At 37.5% G+C, this 22,508-nt stretch overlaps 1 protein-coding gene across 1 annotated transcript in view; it reads right to left on the reverse strand.

The window, feature by feature from the left end:
- The window catches only part of cacna2d1 (calcium voltage-gated channel auxiliary subunit alpha2delta 1), a 77,684-nt gene that overhangs the window by 22,274 nt on the left and 32,902 nt on the right, over window positions 1–22,508 (reverse strand). The window contains exons 8-23 of the mRNA XM_087797600.1: window positions 21,993–22,062; window positions 20,353–20,403; window positions 20,068–20,167; window positions 11,873–12,031; window positions 10,955–11,059; window positions 8,787–8,865; window positions 8,523–8,572; window positions 8,347–8,436; window positions 8,189–8,263; window positions 8,039–8,119; window positions 7,670–7,744; window positions 4,639–4,698; window positions 1,779–1,850; window positions 1,633–1,704; window positions 911–972; window positions 638–714 (exon numbers count right to left, since the gene is read on the reverse strand). Coding sequence (XP_087653726.1) covers window positions 638–714; window positions 911–972; window positions 1,633–1,704; window positions 1,779–1,850; window positions 4,639–4,698; window positions 7,670–7,744; window positions 8,039–8,119; window positions 8,189–8,263; window positions 8,347–8,436; window positions 8,523–8,572; window positions 8,787–8,865; window positions 10,955–11,059; window positions 11,873–12,031; window positions 20,068–20,167; window positions 20,353–20,403; window positions 21,993–22,062 — 1,278 coding nt within the window. The remainder of the gene's footprint in view (window positions 1–637; window positions 715–910; window positions 973–1,632; window positions 1,705–1,778; window positions 1,851–4,638; window positions 4,699–7,669; window positions 7,745–8,038; window positions 8,120–8,188; window positions 8,264–8,346; window positions 8,437–8,522; window positions 8,573–8,786; window positions 8,866–10,954; window positions 11,060–11,872; window positions 12,032–20,067; window positions 20,168–20,352; window positions 20,404–21,992; window positions 22,063–22,508) is intronic.

Below are 22,508 nucleotides of genomic sequence, written 5' to 3' on the forward strand. Positions count from 1 at the left end.
AAAACAACCAAAAGGAAAAGTTGGATTGTGACTTCCAATTCCTATGTATGAGTTGAATTGGAAGTTTCTTTCTAAGTGTAATACCTGCAGTACTGAAGCTACATCGCAGCATCAACATGTCAGTGAGTTGATCCTCGATAAGACAGATCTACACGCAGGTGAGCGTATATACACCTTTCCCCAGCCAGTCGTGCAAACCTCAGCAGCCGAGGGTAACAGCCGAGGAGGCTTTAAGAAAAGACGCTGAAGGAAACGAGCGCAAGAAGTGGTTAAAGAGCGTAGAATTTAAGAGGAGAGGGGATAATGAACGCTTTTTTCAAAGACAGAAGGAGGATCAGAGGAGAGAAAAGCAAAAAAAAGGGAAGTGTAGAGATCAAAAGACCCTGCTGTTGGGTTGGCTCTGAGAGAAATCTTGCTGGAGTATGCGTGGGAGTGCATGGCGACTGACCAGTTCATTTCATTACTCGACAGAAACACAAGTAAGGATTCGCCGAAATTAGCCGCTCATATCGAGGCAGGGCTGCTGTCTAGATTCAGGGCAAGCAGGGATGATGATAAACTACAAGTCTTGGACTCACTTGATACAAATTAAATCGGATTGATTCCCTTGAACAACAATAAAAAAAAGCATACTTACACAGAGCTTGTCTCATGCTTTCCCTCGATTTAGCCTGGATGAAGTGCTCACTGTATTTCGGCAGAGCCAGAGCAAGACTGCGAAATACATGGAGTCAGGATAATTGTCAGGATAATGGCTTTTTTTATTTTAGGGTTAGGTTCTTTAAAGTAGACTGAGTATGAAAACCTGAGATGCTGCTATTTTTAAATTATTAACATTCACAAAAGATACTATAAAAGGAAGCTAAGAGAGTTTAAAATAATTTGTTAAAGTGTAGTTGCGGCTTCTCACCTGTAGTCAGTCCCATTGACCGGTGCCCAGGTGTAGGTTCTGATTCCTCTATCTATGTATCTCTGTAAAAAAAAAAAAAATGAACCAAAAAAAACAAAACCAAATGAAGTTAAGAACCATTTGAAATGTCTTATTTCTGTCAAACATCATTTTATAATGGATATTTATTTATTTTACCCAAGTTTTTAACTTCAGATTTCATGCTAAAAATTAAAATATGGCCGTCGACTCCGGCGCTTGTGGACACAAGCCTTCAGCTACGGAGATTTTCTACATTCTGTTTGAAAGCAGACTACTTAACCCTCTGACCCTTGCAGCCCCTCAAAACGTTAATCTTTTTTTTTTGTCTTAAGGGCTCTTCTAGGATTTGAACTTGAGACCTCTCACGCCGCCAACGATGTTTGGGATATTTTCTTTGCGTCCTTTTCTTCGAGATCATAAAGTGTCTTGAATCTCACTGTTTGTTAAATGGATTCATGCCTGGCCTGTGGCGTCAAGCATATCTTACTCCATAACTATTTGTAACATATGGTCAACCACATGTGCCTTCAGGCCAATGGGGGCCCAATCTGTGAGAAGCCTTTTAAATGACCCACGTATGAGTGCAGACCACCCTGGGATATTCAGGATTAACACAAGAGGCTGGAAACCAATGGCCCTTTTGGGATTAAGGCTCAGGTTTTTAAATACACTTCAAAATGAATGCTGGGTTTTTGTCCTACCTCATCTTGAGTTTTCACCAGCGTCTTAATGGTGCGTTCACCTATCTCGCCGTCAATCATCGTCCTTCGGATCTGAAGGCATAACGTGACAATGTTACCACCAGTGAATAATATTACCATTCGTCAATAATCTTATTATTCTTTACCTCTACTTTGATATCATTCTCCAGCTCTGCGTCCAGAAAATCAAGTGTGACAGGCTCCTGGAATTTAGGATTCTATGGAAAAGACATCAAATAAATCAGACTTCAAAGGGTGGAATCTAAAACCACCATCATATCATACGATTGGCAAAGAAGAACCCGTAAGATTTATCGGGGCCAGTGTATATAAAAATGCTTTCAGAAGATCAGTCGTTACTATGGCAATAATTGGTTATGAAAGAAGTTTCCGTCGGTGAATGTCTCCATCCTTGACACGCAAGACAAGTCTTGACTGAAGGCACTAGTCACCGAAACACATCTGATTCAGTTCTGATGAAAAGTGACACAGAACCCTATTAATGTCTTCTCTTAAAACCCAATATCTCTGAGTAGCTCATAAACCAGTGGTCGTGATCTAGTGCCTCTATATTAAACAGCAGTATATGGAAACTGACACCAACCAGTCGCCCTGACACTGGAGGTGAGGGGACACAAAAGAGTATCAATTACAGACATTCAAATATAAATATATATCTATATTTTAAAAACAACGGTTGTATATTGTTTAAAATCTGTGGCTTGAATTGTTTCTATCATTACCTATAGCAGCAGGAATTCATGTAATAATGGAGAAGAGGAGTGCAACTATGATAAAAGAAATTATCTCTGTTAGATTCTTAAAGTATATATATATATATATATATATATATATATATATATATATATATATATATATATATATATATATATATATATATATATCTACCGTATATATTCGAAAGTGGAGGATCCAAACGGGGCACTATGCTAGACACTAATCTGTTACTTACTCTGATATTCACTACCAGTTGTTGTTGAAACTATGTGGAACTATTTTTGGTTCAGAATTTTTACCTCAGGGGTCTAAAACTCAACAGGCTGTGGGGCCACCAAAGGTACATTTTTGTTGAGACTGGGCCACAGTCAGGGGGAACTTCAAGTTTTTTTCTGCACGTGTTAAATCCAAGTTGATTTATGTTTTCTTGTTAAAGTATTTTGGATTGGATTTTTAATTGAATTTAGATTTGTGTTATGTTATTTCTGTGTAGAAAATCTGTTTTAAATCTTATTTTATATAGATGCAACAATAATAGACTCAGGGAGTCATTGATTCCTAAACTATCGTTTGCTGTGTGCTGAAACCCCAATTTCCTAAAGGAGATCTCCAGAGGGATTAATAAAGTATATTTAATCTAATCTTATCTAACATAATATAATATATATAATCAAAGATATATTAATCAGGGTCCCCAAATTCCGATTTAATATGGGCATTATATTCACGGACCGATTACATTTATAACTTAACTTAAGGGTCAGAGGCAAATGTTACTTTAGAGGAAAATACCACTTTATTTTTTTCATTAAAACCTTTATGACAGTAATATATAATATATTTAATAGAACAGAAATTATATAAACATTTTTTTCATTCTGTGTGGCCTGGTAACAAATGTCTCATAGAACGGGGTATGCTTGTTTCCACAGTAACTTCTAGGATGAGATACATTTTTTTGTCTTCAATGAATTTAGTAAATCTCAACATCAGATGCAATGCATCACTCGTCCCTTTCCTCTCCAACAGCTCAGGGGACTGGAGAGGGAGAGGAGAGAAAGTAAAACCCATCTCAAACACGTTTATGTTATTTATGAAAGTTTGAATTATAATCTAATTAGTACGAGAGAGCAGATAATATATTACAGAAACAAATTCCAACAGTCTGTATATAAACTTAAATAGTCGCCATCATAGTATTTAACAGTGATATTTCACATTTTCAGACGGTTGTATAGTGTTATTATAAAGAGCATAACTCGAGCAGTCGACACAATATTTATTTTATCTAATGAGTGACTTGATTATGATATTGTGTTCTCTTAAAATTAACTTATTTATGGCATTAAACTATTTTCTCTGTGCAATTCAGAACAAGCAAAATAGAAAATGGTTTTTCCTTTAACATTGCATTTGATCGAATAAATCAACATTCATGACTGTAAAGACAAAATGTGTTGTGTATTTCAATTCAGTTTTGTTTTGAAAAATAGTTTAGGCGCACATTTGTAGAACTTTGATGACACCATTTGATGGCCAAGTGGTTACAACACTGTGCTTTCTATCAGCCGTTGTTAAGTTGTTTTGTCTGATCTGAACGTTGCTATCTTTTTTAGGATCATATTGATGTATTTTAATGCTTGAGATGACTCTTTTGAACAGTCGAAAAATATAACCAACCTTAAAAGCCACCTCCTCATGAACTACGGTACATCTACTTTCTTTTTTGCAAACAAAATATATTCATTTTGTGTTGTGCGCCCCTTTCATCCCCAAAAAAACGAAGACAAGTGAAGACAGAATCAAACGAATAGTTGAAGAAAAAAAAGGATGAGTCTCTTACGTTTGACAGTCACCAAAATGATACTGAAGGGCAGTGAACGGCGACGCATCTCAACATAAAGAACAAAATGAATCAGGAAAAAACAAAAACAAAACCAGAAGAGAAAGAATAACAGATGAAAGGACAACATCAGTGATGCAACGTTGAACATCAAACAACAGACGAGAAAAAGAGGGGCCGGGAAACGACAAGGGGTGGGAATGGGAACTATGTGGTTTTGACTAAAGCAGAGGTATATGATGAGAAGCAAAAACAAAAGATCATTGTATCAGCTTAACATTTGGGGAGCAAGATAGAACATAATATACATGTAATGTCTTCTTATAAGAAAAAAAAAAAGAGGGAGGATACAGTTATCTAACTAAATCATGTAACTATAAGCTTGAAACTACACACTAACTTCCATACTAAAAAAACTGTCTCACCTCATGGTAAGTGATAGCAAACTTATTATTGAGTCTGAGCTTTCTGTTGCGGATCCTCTTCTAGTGAGAGATTACAACGTCATTCATGAATGAATACGACACTGCACAACATTGCTTTGAATGTGAAAACATTCCGTTAAAAAAAAACAACTCACTATTTAGACTGGAAGAATATAAAGCTTTGCATTGGTTGAACACTGATAGCATTAATGAAACTGTAAAATAACACTTGTAAGAGGGGAAAGTGAAATAAAAGATTGATGTTGTTGATTTGTGTGTCTCTACCTGCCTCAATAATCATGTATTTTATGGGAAAGAATGCCAAATTTATTGGCTGAAACCTGTTTTTTCCCCTTTTCCAGACTGTAAATCTCTCTTGAATCTCTGTAATAAAGGCCTTTAACTAGTGCCTGAGACCCCTCATAATGACAATGCAGTGTTGGCCGAGGGGATAAATTAAGATAGATAGAGGAAGGTAAGTATGGCCATTTTCTCGCTTCCATAAATCTGACTAAATGTTACGACTACCTGAGGCATCCGAATGCTGTTGTTGTTGCCTAAAACAGTCTAACAAAGGCATGGAGAAGAAAGAACCTCTCATGACCTGTCCATCAAAGATTCTAAGTTTGATTTGAAAGTCATGTGACACAAAACAACCAACCAACTGTTGGTAGACATCTGGATCATCGGGGCGACGCCCTGGTCACTCGGACAAAGTTCTTGTGTGCTTTGACACGAAATGAATGAATGTTGAAGACACATTTTCAGCCAGAATCTAGTCCTTCAACATCAGCATCAGACTGCGTAAGACATAAGTACCCAATATGTTGAACGCAAGCGACCGATGGAACGCAAAGGGTGGGGTACAGTCTGTTCCACTTTCCACTTTGACTTTTCTTTAGTTTTTTTTGTTTATATACATCTAAATGTACAATTTTGGACACTATGCAACGCCATAAAACATTTTTTTTAGCTGATTGAAACAGTCCTGGAACAGTGAGCTTAAAGTTTTAATTGGATCAGCAATTCTTCAAATAAAACAGCTCATTCAGCATTTTGAAGATCGTTGGATTAAACTAATGACATTTTTAGATTACTAGTACAATATGTGATAATCTTAGTGTCTTGGAATCTAAGTTTATTGTTTTAACTGTGTATTCTTTTTGATTGTTAAAGCGCTTTCTGACGAGTTCCTTAGAAATAACCTTTACTTACTTACTTACAATTGGTTAACTTTTTGATTCTCTTATTTCCTAATCGGAGCCTAAGGGGGGGTGAATTGTATCCCGAACTCTCAGGCCACAGGTTCACCAAGAGTTCACCCTGGACACCTACAAACATTTAAACTATTCAATCTACTTATGTATGTTTTTGGAATGTGAGAGGAAAGTGGGCAGGAAGAGAATAAGCAAACTTTACACAGAAAGGGCGACAGGCTGCCTCAGGATAAGATTTGGAAAACACTAATAATGGGTTGATGAGGCTTCATGAAACAGATGATGAGGTATCATGATACAGTGTCGTCATTTTGAAAGACCACTAGATGGCACTATCTGCTTTTTATTACTCAAATCTACTAGTTCAATGAAACATGGCATTATTTCAATCATAGAGTGCCATCTAGTGGTCTTTTAAAATAAAGACACTGTATCATGATACCTCATTAACCCATTATTAGTGTTTACAAAGAACAATGTCATTTATGGTGGATTTAAAAGAGGCAATTCTGTAGCCAGCAGGTCGGAGTCCTGCCCTGCACACGGCAGCTTCAATCCCTCCTCAGCCTCGGGCTGAAAGAAATCAACAGCAGCAGGATCTACTGTACATCATGTGACTGGGACCTCTTAGAGGGTCAGGGCTAATTTTCAGGGGGTCATATCATCGACAAGGAGAAAGGGTATAATTATTGCAGAATTTAAAGAATTAGATAATGGACAGGTGAAGACAGGCTTCATCAGAGCTGGTATGATAAGTGTTGAAAGTGCCCACATAAAAACACATTCCAACATAATGTATAGATCATGCATAAATCCAAGGGAGGGATTAAAAAAGTAGTTGCACAATATACAGTATCAATCTAATCACATTATGTGTCATAAAATCCTTCTTCTTATATAGCTGTATGCCAACTGGTTGGCAGGTCCCCAAATAATTTTTTATTGAATCTTAACGATGGGCCGTATAAATGACATTTTAGGTCCGCTGTCAATATGTCACGGTCTCGGCTAAATTGATTCCCTGGAGATTTATGAGGTGAGGAACACATGGAATGAGTTCTGAAACGCCGGCACCATCTTGTGGCCTGCACGCTGTTCACTGTTAAAGTGGGACCATATGGAAGAGTAGTGTAATAGTTTAACGTTGAACCCAGCAAATGAAGGAGTTTGAAAAACCTGTATTTTGGAAAAATAAACTACAATAATATTTAAATAAATGAAAAAAACATTGTTATAATGATTATTATTGTTGTTTTTTTGTTATTAAAGTTATCATTGTTATTATTAATATGTATTAATAATCATGCTCGGTTTATTAAATATATATAATTTGTTTGAAAAGGATTTTAAACTTTGGCATGGTCATTTTTCTTATAAACAATATATAGTTGAAAGAGATAGTGATGAAAAAATACACTTCATTCTAGAGTCAAATATTAAACTTTTAATACTTCAGTCAAATATTGAAGAAAAAAAAAACCTAATAAAGCAAAAAAGATTGCATTAAAAGCTCATTTTAATAATAATCTTTCATATTATCTTTAATGTTGATACTATGCTTGTATACAGTGAATGACATTACAAACCTAAGATAGTGCCATCTAGTGGAATCTGAAAATAAGGTCAATGTTTCATTAAGCCTCATCTTGGCATTCAATTGTTTTGACTTCCCAGACAAATAACAACCCATGCAGCATGTCAACTTAAAAATAAATTGAGTCAATATGTTAAATTAGACTCAATACAACCTAAAACACAATAATAATATCAATAAAACAGGATAGTTATCGTTATATATTAGAGAAAAGCGATACCTTTGGTTGAAGATTGGGGTGCAGCAGGACATAACCATTAGGATCGATGGCAAAGTAGTATCCATTTGGTCCGATCTAGTGAAAAAAAAGACACGTTACTCCACGTGTAATCTCTCAATCATCACGCTGCTTATTCAGAACCCGGGGTCACACCATCAGATTATTAATGAGATGATGAAAGGACACATCTATGATAATCCAAACAACGATGCTTCAATTACTCAGGAAGCATTATTTTTCTTCACAGATGATCGAGCAGACAAATGAGAAAAACATGCGTAATTGAATCACATCAGTCACTAATTGCTCTGCAGGGAAATAAATTTTTCCAATTTACCTTAAAGTACCTGTGAGAGGATATAAACCCACCGTGAATCGAGGCGTGAGCTTCTTGATGTCATCCAGCGACACATCGATCCCCATAACTCCCAGTATCAGCTGGTTCTGATGCTGTGCGATGAGAAAAAAATACAGATTTATTTATACTTTCCTTTTTTTTTTTTCTACTGAGGACATTACCTCGCCGTTCCTGTCATCTTTGGTTTTTGTTTTATTGAAGACAGGAAGTGTCCCTGTGATCACCAGCCCTAATTCCTGATTAAAACACGAAACAAAGATTATAAACAGGATGAAATGTTATGAAGTGTATCCTTTGAAAAAAGAAATGGGGTCCATACGAGAGCGTCCAGGTAAACATTGGTCCACTGGACTTGCTTGGCCTGCTTGTCTGCCAACACCATGGGTCTGCCCAGAACATCCAGGTATTCCTAATCAGGTCAGAACATAATTGATATTCTCATGGAGATATTTGGCTACTGTAAACATCACATAATATTATTAAAAACAAACAAACCTGTGTGTTGATCCTGATGGCTCCGATCGAAGGAATCTCATAGAAGTAACCTAAATATATAAAGCAATCATTTTACTTTTCTCTCCTCCAAAGTAAAAAGTGAGAGAGTGCTTTTACTGTCAAGGACACTGCAGCAGCCAACATAATAAGCTGAAACTAGAACATCTACTTTTTTCCATTCACACAACATCCGGCTTTGTTCGAAGGTCCTTGGTTTGCTGTGTTGCTGAACAACATTTCACATTCAATAGCTTTTTTATTCACCTTTATTAGAGCAGGCCATCCATTGAATCGGTCCTTTATCGTAGTTGTGCTGTCCGACTGAAAAGGTAAAAATTCTCACCTGGAAAAAAATTAAATAAAATCAGCGATTAGTCTTTTTTTGATTTTTGTCTACTGCCACCAATCGGTAGACTAGGGGAGTGCAACCACTTTTTCCTCATCACAAATATACGAATTATAATTAAAACATCATATTTTGATATATAATGAAATACTATTTTGAAATGACTTTTAAGAACACCAGGCAAACAACAACAGAAATTACGCAGGGATTATCAAATAGAACAATTATTTCACCTGTGTGGATGACAGTATAAATACAAAAACAAAAACAATTTCAATTAAACTGCAATAAAAAAGTCTAGACTAACTTTTTATTTTAGTTTAGCCTAATTTGCAAAACTAACATAACTTTACAACAGAATAATCAAATTCGAGCAACACTAGGATCACACCACAAGGAGGCACTAACTACTAAGTTTTCATCGCAACAAGTTTATTTATTTATTTATTTTTTGACAGCAACTTAACATAACGAACCACCTCTTGCTTTCGAATGTACTTCCCCCAACATATGGATCGTAACTTCTCTCACAGACCCTCATGTCAGAGCAGATAGTTCAAACTTAATTATTCTTCCCCCTGCAGTGCACACGTTCCAACAATAGATGGCGCATTCCAGACACGTTTCTTAGCGCAGTGTGTACAACTCTCTGTTCGCTTTTTTCGTCATCCTTCAAAAGATCAAAAGGAGAGTTGAAAGGGTGGCGAGGTGGAGGCATGAGGTGCCCAGAGCAGGAATGAAAGTCAAGAGTTGGGAGAGAGAATACATGAATGAGAAGGAGCCAAGAGGAGGGGTAGAAGGGAGGAGGGTTCCTGAACACATCGCTGACCCTTCACAAGCCAGCCATGTCCCTCAGAAACCCCAAGTATCCCTTCTGGTTACCCCCAAAATTCAAGACGTAAGGATGATAGATTTACATGCAGGGCCGGGTCTAGGCAGGGGCAAGAGGGGGCCTGGCCCCCTCAAATAAATGTTGTGCCCCCTCAAACTTACATGTAAGTAAGTAAGTAACAGCACAATGCCCCCTCAAGAATTGTGGCTGCCCCCTCATACATGCCTGTCTAGACCCGGCCTTGTTTACATGCTCAAAAAGATCGGAAACACAATTTTAAACTGCTTCAAAATGTTCTTCTACACTTGGTTTTCTTTAAAATATAGTCCTATTTACCTACTTATTCTTTTTCTTATTCATGTCTTCCCCCATTATCTATGTGATCCTGTTTATTGTTTCTTTCCATCTTTTGTATAAATAACCGTCTTCTGAAATGTAAATAGAGTTTATTTGGTGGAGAAATGAAGTCACTATTTGTAATCAGTAATGATCACAGACAGAGGAAAATTAAGACTTAGACTTAGACTTAGACTGCACTTTATTGATCCCTTTGAGATGACACTCTCAGGGAAGTTTCTGTTTTCCAGTAGCACAGAAGGAATAGAGAAAAACCAAAAAGCACACAGAAGAGGACGATAGCAAGAAGAAGAGGCAAAGAAGAGAATGTAGGCAGGGTGGAATGTCAAAGGCGGACAAGTGGGAGATCAGATTAATTTGAAGTGGATACAAAGTTGGACATGACAGCCGGACACAAGGAGTGGGGAGTCCACATAACGTATCATCAGCCGATAAAGTCATAAAAGGGTTTCCCCCAAAAATGCTCAATAAACTATTTAGTCATGACAGATGCATGACCCCGTTATTGTTATGGGATTCAAGCTATTTGCTACTTGTTTTGGACTCATTATGCTTCTTCGGATTTCTTTCCAGTTAATGATGTGTTTGTTTGACTGTGAGGAGATTTTCTTCTTTTTTTTTTTTCGCTGGGAAACTTTTCTGCCTTTCATCTGCGAATATATATTGATGGCTGTGCGAGGTGATGTTTAAACCCGAGGGGAGATAGAAATAGAAGATGATGAACAAACATAGACAAAATGATGGTATGGCCCCGACGTGATCTGTGTTGTTATTTCAGTCCAAACTTTGTGGCATAACTTTTAATTACCTCAATGTTCGTTTTATAGAAGGACAAAATACCCTATAGACACGCGTATGCTGAAACATTTCTGCTCGTTTTTTGTTTTTTTTACTTACTTTTTTGTCGGCGTTGTACTTCTCCAGTATGGCCTTCGCTCTTTCTTCTCCGCCATCAGTAAACAGCATAATGATCTTATTGCAATTCGCCCGGCTAACATTCGTCTGGGGAAGTAAACAGCAATTTGAAAAAGGAAAAGAATTTCAACAGCTTTTCTCACAGCAACACTTTTTTAAGGCTTGGAAATGATGTATACTGTATATATATATATATATATATACCTTCTTTAAATAAATTGCTATTTTTTTGTAAGTAAGTAAGTCATATTTGTAGAGAGTTTTTCTGTGTTTTTTCCATCAGAGGAAGTAGTTACATCAGCTAGTATCCAATAGTTTATTCTGCATCTCTTACATTTAGTGAATTGGACAAATATTTACTAGATAACAAATTGAACAAAAAAGAATTATAACTAGCACAAACATATGGCGATGGGGCCATACAGTTATTACTTTAAATAAATATATTTCAATAAATGTAATAATGTTCCTCTACCTTGAACCATGCATAGTTATTCTGGATTGATCTAATTCCTTGTTTTCTTTCTATTACGTAGACATTTCAAATTTAAAAATAAGCATTAGAGTAGAACAGACAACCCCGAAAAAAACTATGTATTGTACTTTTCAAATATATAAGAACTAATCTAAAATAGCCAACAGATTAAACCTTCCTAAATTTAAATATTTACTATAATAATATATATGATAGTTACTTAAATTCGAATAAAGTGTGAATTCATTTAATTATTCCGTTTGGGATTGAAAACAATGAAGGTACCAATATTCTCCGGCAGAGGGCAGTAAAACAGTGTACATCAGGTTGCATGCGTTAACGTGACTTAAAATTGATGCAGACACATCAGCAAGCGAACAACGTAATAAAAAATAAAAAATAAATGATGGAAGGGAAGATCTTACTGTGGATAGCTGCTCAAAGGCAAATTCAAAGCCCTTTGTGTAGTTTGTGATTCCCTTCGCCGTGATGTTCTGCACAGCATCCTTAAGTAACTTCTTGTTTCTCACGTTGGCCTGGACGAGATGCTCGAAACACGCCGTCTTCTTGACCCTGGTGTTGAACTGAAAGGCAAAAGAATAATGAATACATGAACTCAATTCTTTCACGGGTAGAAGCAGTGTTTTTGCTCAGAAAGCTGGCAAACTACAACATTTCCAGCCTCACAAACTCACTCCTGTACGGCCTTGGCTATTATCAGACAGTGGTAAACAGACAAATTCATCAAGCTCCACTAATTACTTCACATCCTTGGAGCTCAACGATTCAGTACCCATGGAAACAAGATTCTGCCGTATAAAAACAAGGTTAAGCAGCAACAACATTTTTTTTTTTCCGAGGTGAGACCTTCCGTCTCACGTTTGACACTCACACACCTTCCAACAAGCTACATATGTCAAGTGGTGTTGAGGCACTAATATATATATATATATATATATATATATATATATATATAGTAGTTACGTAAAGTAACCAGACCCCTTTCAATTTTCCATTCTTTCTTTCATTGTAGCCATTCGCTAATATAAGTAAGTATAATTTAAGTTCATTTTTTTCCTCATTAATGTACACTTAGATCCCCATTTAGACAGAAAAAAAAGAAGAGTAGAAATTTTTTCAAATGTATTAAAGCAGCTCTAGGTAGATTGGGTACCCTAATATTTTTTGTACTAAAACATTTTCATAAAACATGTGTTGACACATGAACTTTAAACTAGTTGAATGATATACCGTGACTTGAGTTGTTTTGTGTGATTTCAGTGTTCTTGGTGATGGTGTGAACATGCTACATATACTGTGCTCGTTGTTAAAGTGATGTTATTTACAAAGCCGTTATACACACATCTTATTTCATTTCATCGGAATGCATCCTTAATTCAGAAAACGGAAGTTTGGAAACAGAAAATTCGTCGACATGGCAACTTTTGCAACGTTTAGCGAGTGCTCATGGGAAATGTGGTCCCCCGTCAGGCTAAACACTAGCACTTTAGTTAACTGGCGTCACTCAACTAAAAATTGCCTAGAATCACTTTAAAATATAATAACACATGGTCATGAGTATTCAGACCCTTTCCTGTGACACATATTTAACTCACGTGTCCATTTCTTCTGATGCTTCTTGAGATGGTTCTACTCCTTCATTGGAGTCCAGCTGTGCTTCATTAAACTAAATGGAATAGATTAGGAAACACACCTGACTATATAAGACCTTACAGCTCACAATGTATGTCAGAGCATAAGAATCATGAGGTTGAAGGAACTGCCCGAAGAGCTCAGAGACAGAATTGTGGCACAGATCTGGCCAAAGTTACAGAAGAATTTCTGCAGCACTCAAGGTTCCTAAGAGCACAGTGGGCTCCATTATCCTTGAATGGAAGATGTTTGGTATGACCAGAACTCTTCCTAGACCTGGCCGCCAAACTGAGCAATCGTGGGAGGAGAGCCTTGGTGAGAGAGGTGAAGAAGAACCAAAAGACCACTACATCCAGAGATGCAGTGGGGAGATGGGAGAAAGTCCCTGAAAGTCAACTATCACTGCAGCTCTCCAACAATCGGGGCTTCATGGCAGAGTGGCCCCGAAAGAAGCCTGCATAGAGTTTGCCAAAAAAAACATGTGAAGGACTATGAGTAATAAGATTCTCTGGTCTGATGAGGCCAATATTGAACTCTTTGGCTTCAGTTCTAAGAGGTATGTGTGGAGAAAACCAGGCCCTGCTCATCACCTGCTCAATACTATCCCAACAGTGAAGATGGTGGTGGCAGCATCATGCTATTGGGGTGTTTTTCATCTGCAGGGACAGGACGACTGGTTGCAATTGAAGGAAAGATGAATGCGGCCAAGTACAGAGATATCCTGGAAGAAAACCTTTTCCAGAGTGCTCAGGACCTCAGACTGGGCCGAAGGTTCACCTTCCAAAAAGACAATGACCCTAAGCACACACAGCTATAATAACAAAGGAATGGCTTCGGAAAAGCTCTGTTACCATTCTTGAATGGTCCAGCCAGAGCCCTGACATAAAGCCAATCGAGCATCTCTAGAGAGACCTGAAAATGTCTGTCCATCAACATTCACCATCCAACCTATCAGGTCTGGAGAGGCTCTGCAAGGAAGAATGGCAGAAGACTCCCAAATACAGGTGTGACTTGTTGCATCATTCCCAAGAAGACTCATGGCTGTACTAGCTCAAAAAATATGCTTCTACTCAATACTAAGCAAGGGGTCTGAATATTTATGACCATGTGATATTTCAGTTGTCCTTTTCTAATAAATTTGCAAAAATGTCCACATTCCTGTATTTTTTCTGTCAAGAAAAGGGAAAATTTGAAAGGGGTCTGATTACTTTCCGTTTATATAAAAATGAACCTGCATCATCAGATGTCTATCATTTTGAAGAGAATAAGGTGAGAACTATTATTAACTTATTCTATCTACAACATGTGCAGTTTGTCCAATTTCCCATACACTGCGTGCAGAATTATAAGACAAGTTGTATTTTTGGGGATTCATTTAATAATGGAACAACAACAGTGCTGCTGATCAATCCAAAACGTTGATAAATCTTAAAAATTATATATTTAAGGAAGTAAAACTGAGCTGTCGGCTATCATACAAATAAAAAATATATCTGTTTTTCTCAAATATTACGCAGCTCAATAAAAATCAAATTTATCTCAACTCACTTATGGATTTTCATCTGTTTAAGTGATGATAATAATAAAAACAACTCACAATGTACAAATACATTTCTTACATTTTAACAACAGAACATCAGTGACCCATATTGCCACCCTTCTTTTCGATAACACTCAAAAGCCATCCATGGAGTGTGTCAACTGTTCAGAGAGGTGAACTGCTTTCCTTCCCTCTAAAGGTCTCGTTTAATAAGGGCCCACAGGTTCTCCATCGGGTTTAGGTCGGGTGAGGAAGGGGGCCATGTCATTATTTTTTCATCTTTCAGTCCTTTACTGGCTAGCCAAGCAGTCCTGCATAAAAATAATGGCCTTTTTGAATGATGCAGGCTTTCTCCTGTATCACTGCTTGAAGGTTTTTTCTAAAAACTGACAGTATGTTTGGGAGTTGAGTTTTAGTCCATCTTCAACCCTAAATGGTCCAACTAGCTCATCTTTAATAATACCAGTACTCCACCTCCACCTTGCTGGCGCCTGAGTCGAAGTGTAACCCATTACTGATCCAACCACAGGCCCATCCATCTGGTCCATCAAGAGTGACTCTCATCTGATCAGTCCATAAAACCTTTGAAAAATCTGTCTTCACATATTTCGTGGCCCAGTCTTGATCTCCTTGAGGCCACACCCTCTCTTATTATACTTCACCTGGTATGCTTAAATCCAATTGGCATGGAAGTTTATACAGATTAGAGCTCAAAAATATATATAAAAAGGAAAATGTTGTCAAAAAACGGACTTGATTTTTAGAATTGCATCAGCTTGATTTAAGTTTTGGATCATTTATCGATAATGTAAAATATTAAAATTGTATGTAATGAAAAACTGCATGATATTTCTGGGAGTGTTGCTCTTATTTAGTGGGTGCGGCATTTGCATCCAGAGCCCTTTCAGACAGCCCTTTAAAATGATCTGGTTAAAGAATTGCAGGGCTTTATGGGTCTTAAGATGAGTGCTGGTAGCGAATATCCTCATAATGAAATTGTGTCGAAGGCCATGCCTCGAATCTGACGCTTCTGATGTACATCACAGAAAAATGAAGCAGAAAAATGGACGGACGGGAAGCGACAAAATGTCATGTGTTACACCGGTGAATACCTTTTTTCAATCCCCTGACATACAGCAAAAAAAAGAGCAAGATAAAACCCTGATATCAAGTGTTGTCTCCAATAAAAGTGACAGCCTTGAAGATCCATTTTCGATTGACAATAAAGGACAGATACGTGTGTGGAGGACCGAAAGGCAATATAGCGACACTAAGTTTGGACTGAGGGAGATGGGATGTAAGGAAATAATAAATGCACACACACGTACACAATCACCAGAGTAATTCCACACATACTTAAGTCGAACTCTCAGAATGGCTTAAGAGGACATTTGTGTTGAAATATGATTATGTGTGGCAGGAATATAAAAGGCGGAAGTATTGGGGAGCAGAATGTAAAAGTAGTTTGTTGAAACAAAAGAAGATGTGGATTGGATGCTAACGTTTACCCCTTTTTCAGAACCTTTTCCTCATTGATCCACACATCCATCCGCTTCATATTTTAAATTTCTCAAAGGACATAATAAGAGTGTCTAATTGTATATTATTTTTTGAATTGCTTTTCATAAACAGCTTTCATCAATTTAGTTTTTTTCTGTTCGTCCAATTAAATTTCCAGAAAACAATTATATTGGGTAAAAATTATTATTGATCTTTATTTACGTCTGGATCTACTACGTTTTTGAAGTATTTGTCAATCATCTGTATGACCTCTAACTGCTGCTGCTTATGCACCCAGCTTTGTTAATTAATGTGAAACTTGGTAGAGATTTTCAGTCTCTGATATATAATCAATGACAAACTGGCGAAAAAAAAGGCTCCTTGGCATATGTAAGTAAGTAAGTAAGTAATTTATATTTGTAGAGCGCTTTTCCAGACCAGGGTCACAAAGTGCTTAAACAATCAAAACAATACTCAATAAAATATATAATTAAATGGTCAAAACAACACCATGACCAACACAGGAGTGTCAGAAAATCAAGGAAAAGCCTGCATGAATAACAATGTCTTGAGATGTTTCTTGAAGGAGTCAGTAGATCCATCAATCGCAGAGAGAGAGGAAGATTGTTCCAAAGCTAAGGATCAACAGCCTGGAAGGATTTCTGTCCTCTGGTCCAGAAGCATGTTCAGGAACCATCAGTAGATTCTGATCCACAGACCTCATAGCCCGAGCTGGGGTGTAAGGTTGGATCAGATCAGTGATGTAAGGCGGAGCCTGACCATGAATGGATCTGAAAGTAAGAACCTGAATTTTAAAATTGATCGTGAAAGAAACTGGCAGCCAGTGAAGAGATTTAAGGATCGGGGAAATGTGAGTTCTTCTACTAGAGCAGGTCAGAATTCTCGCTGCAGAGTCTAGTATTAACTACAGGCGAGACAGCTCCTTCTTGTTAAGACATGAAAACAAACATCTGTGCTGTTCTAGTTAAATAAATTGTGACTGTAAAAGGTAAAGATTACAACAGAAATCCTACTTCAATGGCGTTTATTTGAATCACTTGCCTATTGTTACATACCTGAGATTAACAAGGTTATCTTATTTCTTTTATCTTTGAAGTTCATGTTCACACTTAATTTGAAAGACTGACCAAGCTTTTTCCCAAATGTATGCTTTTAATCCTCTTTCTTTATTTATCATCTCCCGTTTTATCCTCTGTGTCTCTGTTCCACTGACGCCTCTACAGCTGTGAATTCAACGTTACAGTCTTTGGGATCCGATTAGCGATGACACAAGACAGAAGGCTAATCTTCAAGCCATAATCCCTGTGGACATTCTGCTCCTCTGGTTCGGTGGAGTGACTCGCCTACTGGACTGACACTAACAGCAGAAAGGATAGGATACAAGTGGCGGCGGTTCACTGGAGTGAGAGGGAACACCGGCCGGAAAATAAATGTAGCTGATGTGAGTAAAACATGGCACAGGAAGGCACCACCATCAGCACTTCTCTGACCTACTATCGCTGCTGAGGAAGTGTGTGAGCATCTTCCATAACCAAATGCCAAACAAGTCTTGGGGCTATGGTTAATGAGGAAGGATTTATAGGAAAAATTACAGATTAATGCATTTTAGTGTCGTGAAAGAACACCATCCAGGCCTGCAATTGATGCTTTCATAAGCCTCAAAATGACAAAAAGGGGGGGCTTGCAAGGAAGGGGACAAATAATGATCCTTCTACAATCTTCTCACATTTGATTGGGTAGTGTGAGAGAGATATTCTGAAATTATTCCTGTTTTTCCAGCTTCAGCACTTTTTGATAATGACCACACTTACTAATTTCCTTCCCCTGAGTTGCTGAAATGCACCTTTTATTACTTGTTAATCAGGATTGAGAATAAAGATGTTGTAAACTAAGCTTGGGAGACAAGGAATGATGAGCTCATTAAAAAAAAGTAAAGCTTTTTAATATCAGTAAAAAACACAGTTTTGGAAGATGCATATAAGACACAACAATTTATGGATACCCTAAAAAGGGGACAACATTAAAAACAGATTGAGGCAAAAAAATTGCTTGTAAAATGACCCACAAAGATTTAATATACTCTATATTCTTTGGTACACGCTAAATGCTCCAGTGGAGATAAGTAATGAGGGTTTTTCTGATAAGATATTCCGTCAAATGTCCCCTGCACACCCAATGGTGTATGTACATTGAATATAAGGAATGATGAGCTAAATGAAAAGTAAAGCTTTTTTAATTTCAGTAAAAAACACAGTTTTAGGAGATGTATATAAGACACACCAATGTATTATGGATACCCTTGTTGAAACAGGCCAGAATGAAATAAATATTGATGCACAAAAATTGCTCAAACCATGACCAACAAAGATCTAATGTACTCTATATTCTTAGGTACATGTTAAATGCTCCAGTGGAGATAAGTAATGAGGGTTTTTTTCTGATAGGAGATTCTGTCATATGTCCCCTGCATACCCTTTGGCTGATCAGTATCTTGGGGTCTTGTTGAGTGTTCTCTGAGATGAGCTGACGGATCAGTTCAGCCACTGTATTCATGAGGTATGGCTTTTGATACAACGGTCAATCTATGTTCTTGATATTAGCTGGTGATTTTAAAAAGAACTGCTTGTAGTCAAGTGGAAAAATGGTATTTTGTCCACTAGACCCCTTGATACCACCAAAAGCACCAGCTTTGCCTTTACAAAAAAGTACCTTTATACTGCTTCCTTAAAAAAAATCCTATTATTACATTTTTGCCACTTAGAAACTAGACTTACAATCTATTTAAATAAGAACTTTGTATCTTAACCGGTGGCATGGGCACCAATCCGTCAAGGACTATCTGACTTGATACTTGACAAAGCCACAAAAATGAGTAAGAAAGTTGTAAATTCTTTCTAATATAGATTGGTTGATAAGTTATCAAATATTGCCATATTTAACAAATGTTCATTATGCTACAGGGGCTTCTGTATTTCTTTAATAACCTCTGAGTCACCAAAAAAAGGTAATCAGTCAAACTGAAACGAGTAGTTCTTATAGTAGCAATATAAGAAAATATACATAATGAGGCCAATATTCAATGCTCACTGAAAAGCCTAAAAAAAACGTATTAATAGCAAATTAAATCCTACTCATGCATCGCGACAAACTAGGGAAATAGCACATTTTTCTGTATCACACTTCTTACGTGAAGCTGAATAAATTGTGGGGAAGACAAAAGGTCCCCAAGGGAGACAAAGGCAGGCTTTGTTATTCTTGCTTCGTCCAAGCAGGATAAAGAGAAACCCAGTCTCTAAACGACCAATCTGGACTCATCTCAGATTTGCTTTCTGCATGTAGTAAAAAACGGAGGTGTTTGGAACGACATGGTTGACAAGTCATTTCTAAATGATATCAAGGCTAGTGGATGCAGTTGAAGAAAGGTGGGTACAACTGCATTATTAAACGAGGTTACAGAAATTTGGATCAACCCTTGATAAAACGGAAGTGTTAGAAGATGAAAAAGGTGATAGATGAATGTTTCTAGGAGTTCACTTCAATCAGAGGAGCAGCTTCATTCAGAGCACACACACACACACACACACAGGTTAAGGTGAGGAGGGGGTGGCGTGTAGCGCAGAAGTTTAATCCTGTAGACCAAATATAGCAGTAGGTATTTCATTTAAGCCCTTGTTTCAGGGGAGGCCAGAAACAGGGAAAAATCCATATTTCATTACGTGTCGTCTGTCGTTATTTGTCGAAGAGTTCTTCAGCTCCTGGAAGGGGAGTTTGGAGGAACATTATATATGGCAGGAAAGCCATTACCGTTTTTCGGTTAAACATTTTAGTCATTTTCTGCCTCCATCCCCAACATGCATGCTCCCCTGTTGGCCGAACCCGACGCCAAGGTTTTTAGAAGATACTCACATAAACCACATTGACGTAGTCGTCGTCAGACAGAGTTTCCAGCATCTCGCTGACAGAGGTCCGGATCAATTTGAGAGTTAAGCCAGACACACTCCCACTCCTGCAAGCAAAGAAATACCTTACATATCCTAGCAACAGTCTGCTTACTCCGCTCGCGTCTTCAGAGAGTTGACTCGAAACAGCAGTCTTCTCAGGGCAATGCATCACATTATGAGCCACATTTAAAATGTAATGTAATCATGGCTGATATAGGATTATGGATGGTTGAAGAATCAAGTAGCTTACGCGTCCACGAGGATCAGCATGTCTTTAGGCGAGGCAGCTCCCTGAATGTACCTGCGTGTCAAATAAAAATACATTATTGATGTATACATTTAGTAAACTTCTGAATATGTTATAGCTGAATATATGTCAACACATTTAGTCACCTGTGGTAGTCACATACGAACGCATTTGCACATGATTGCTGCAGCTATAAAGGCATGAATAGACTAATAATTCCACTTTCTAAAGGTTTGAAAATAATGTACCTCTTCCTCGTCCCCACCTAATAAAAATCTAGAATAAAATGTAGCGTCCTAGTAAAAAATGTAGTTTCTTTAGTATAAACACCGTAAGTCTAACCACCTAGCATTCCTTTTCTTTCGGCATTTTCATGGCAAGTTAACCTATTTCAACAAAATCTATGTACTGTCCCTTTCCTCTTCGTCACTATTCTTTGTCAGGGAACCACCATCTTCATCCCTTCCACCCTGCCTGCATTCTATTCTTCGCCTCCCTGATTTTTTATACTGTCGTTTTTTTGCCTATACTAACCGCGTCAGCAATGAATGACATGTCATTAGTAACAATTAATACCTGGAAAATATATATATATACATATGTATAGCTAACTAAATGTATTGCATGTTGAGGCCTGATAAATCCTAAATATAGCCGATGTGATGTGATGATGACATGTTTCAGCCAACATTGAATATTAAAGCACCACTGCGTAATATTTTTTCATCATTAATAACATATTATTCAGTTTTTAAACACCTTTCGGTAATTATTCTTGTATTGCTGCTCTTCACGAATTTGACCTGCTTACCATCCATGTAACACCTCAAACTGTCGGAGATGGTACTTTCATTCATTTCCAGGATAGATAAAGCAGTGTTGGTTTGTGAAAGATAATATGGGAAAGTGACTGACAAATTTGTTTCTCTCGCTGTCTCGCCTGCAGTTAATACAAAACTCTTTAGCCAGAATTCTGACCCGCTCTAATAGAAGAACTCACATTTCCCCGATCCTTAAAACTCTTCACTAGCTGCCAGTTTCTTTCAGGATTAATTTTTAAATTCTGGTTCTTAATTTCAGAGCTATTCATGGTCAGACTCCTCCTTACATCACTGATCTGATCCAGCCTTACACCCCAGCTCGGGCTCTGAGGTCTGTGGATCAGAATCTACTGATGGTTCCGAGCACACGGTTCAGGACCAGAGGAGAGAAATCCTTCCAGGCTGTTGCTCCTAAGCTTTGGAACGATCTCCCTCTCTCTCTGTGTTTGATGGATCTACTGACTCCTTCAAGAAACATCTGAAGACACTTTTATTCGTGCAGGCTTTTCCTTGATTCTCTGAGACGAAGAAGGTGTTTGTCTTGGTGACCTTTTAAGTATATATTTTATTGGGTATTGTTTTGATTGTTTAAGCGCTTTGTGACCCTGGTCTAGAAAAGCACTATACAAATATTACCTTAACTAATTACTTTGGAATAAAAATAAAAATGTAAATCATTTTTATAATGACTATTATTAAGGCCTACATATAGTAACCATGACAGGGAAATACGATGCCTCTGTGTAACAAAACCATAGATTTAAAATGCCAAAATGTAAACAACATTTGACAACTGACTAAACGGGTGTTTGTTTAACTTACCATGGTCTTCTGCGAACATCGTAAAGGTCAATTTTACTCGGTGTTTTTCTGGCATCCATCCAGGGGGAAGCTTGAGGGAAAATAAAACATTTATTGTCAGACTGCACAAGTTGAATTTATGCTAAATTGATTGATTCACCATGATTCTAGTTATGTTCTCCATGAATGTGTTTGCGTTTCTGTTTATGTGACCAAGGTCAGAGTTGATCACTTCATCGGCACCATTAATTTTTTTACTAAACGTCGACACAATTTATGATTGCACACGGATAATGAGATGGTGTGATGAGTGTACTGCTGTGGTGTGGCGACAAAAGAAAGACAAATTAGAGGCTATGGTTTGCTGCGCGACATTTCATCAGGAGAGATAGTTGATGTGTGAGTTATCACTTATTACAGCGCTTTTTCAAGGACGCCGGAAGTGTGTTTGATTATCGTGCGTGTTGGGTAACGAGGGGCAACAACGAACTCTGGGTTGATGGAATTATTTATTATTTCACGTTCATCTTCACTTCT

Source organism: Callionymus lyra, chromosome 8 (genome assembly GCF_982586985.1).
Source record: "Callionymus lyra chromosome 8, fCalLyr1.hap1.1, whole genome shotgun sequence".
In the NCBI taxonomy this organism is placed as follows: domain Eukaryota; kingdom Metazoa; phylum Chordata; class Actinopteri; order Syngnathiformes; family Callionymidae; genus Callionymus; species Callionymus lyra.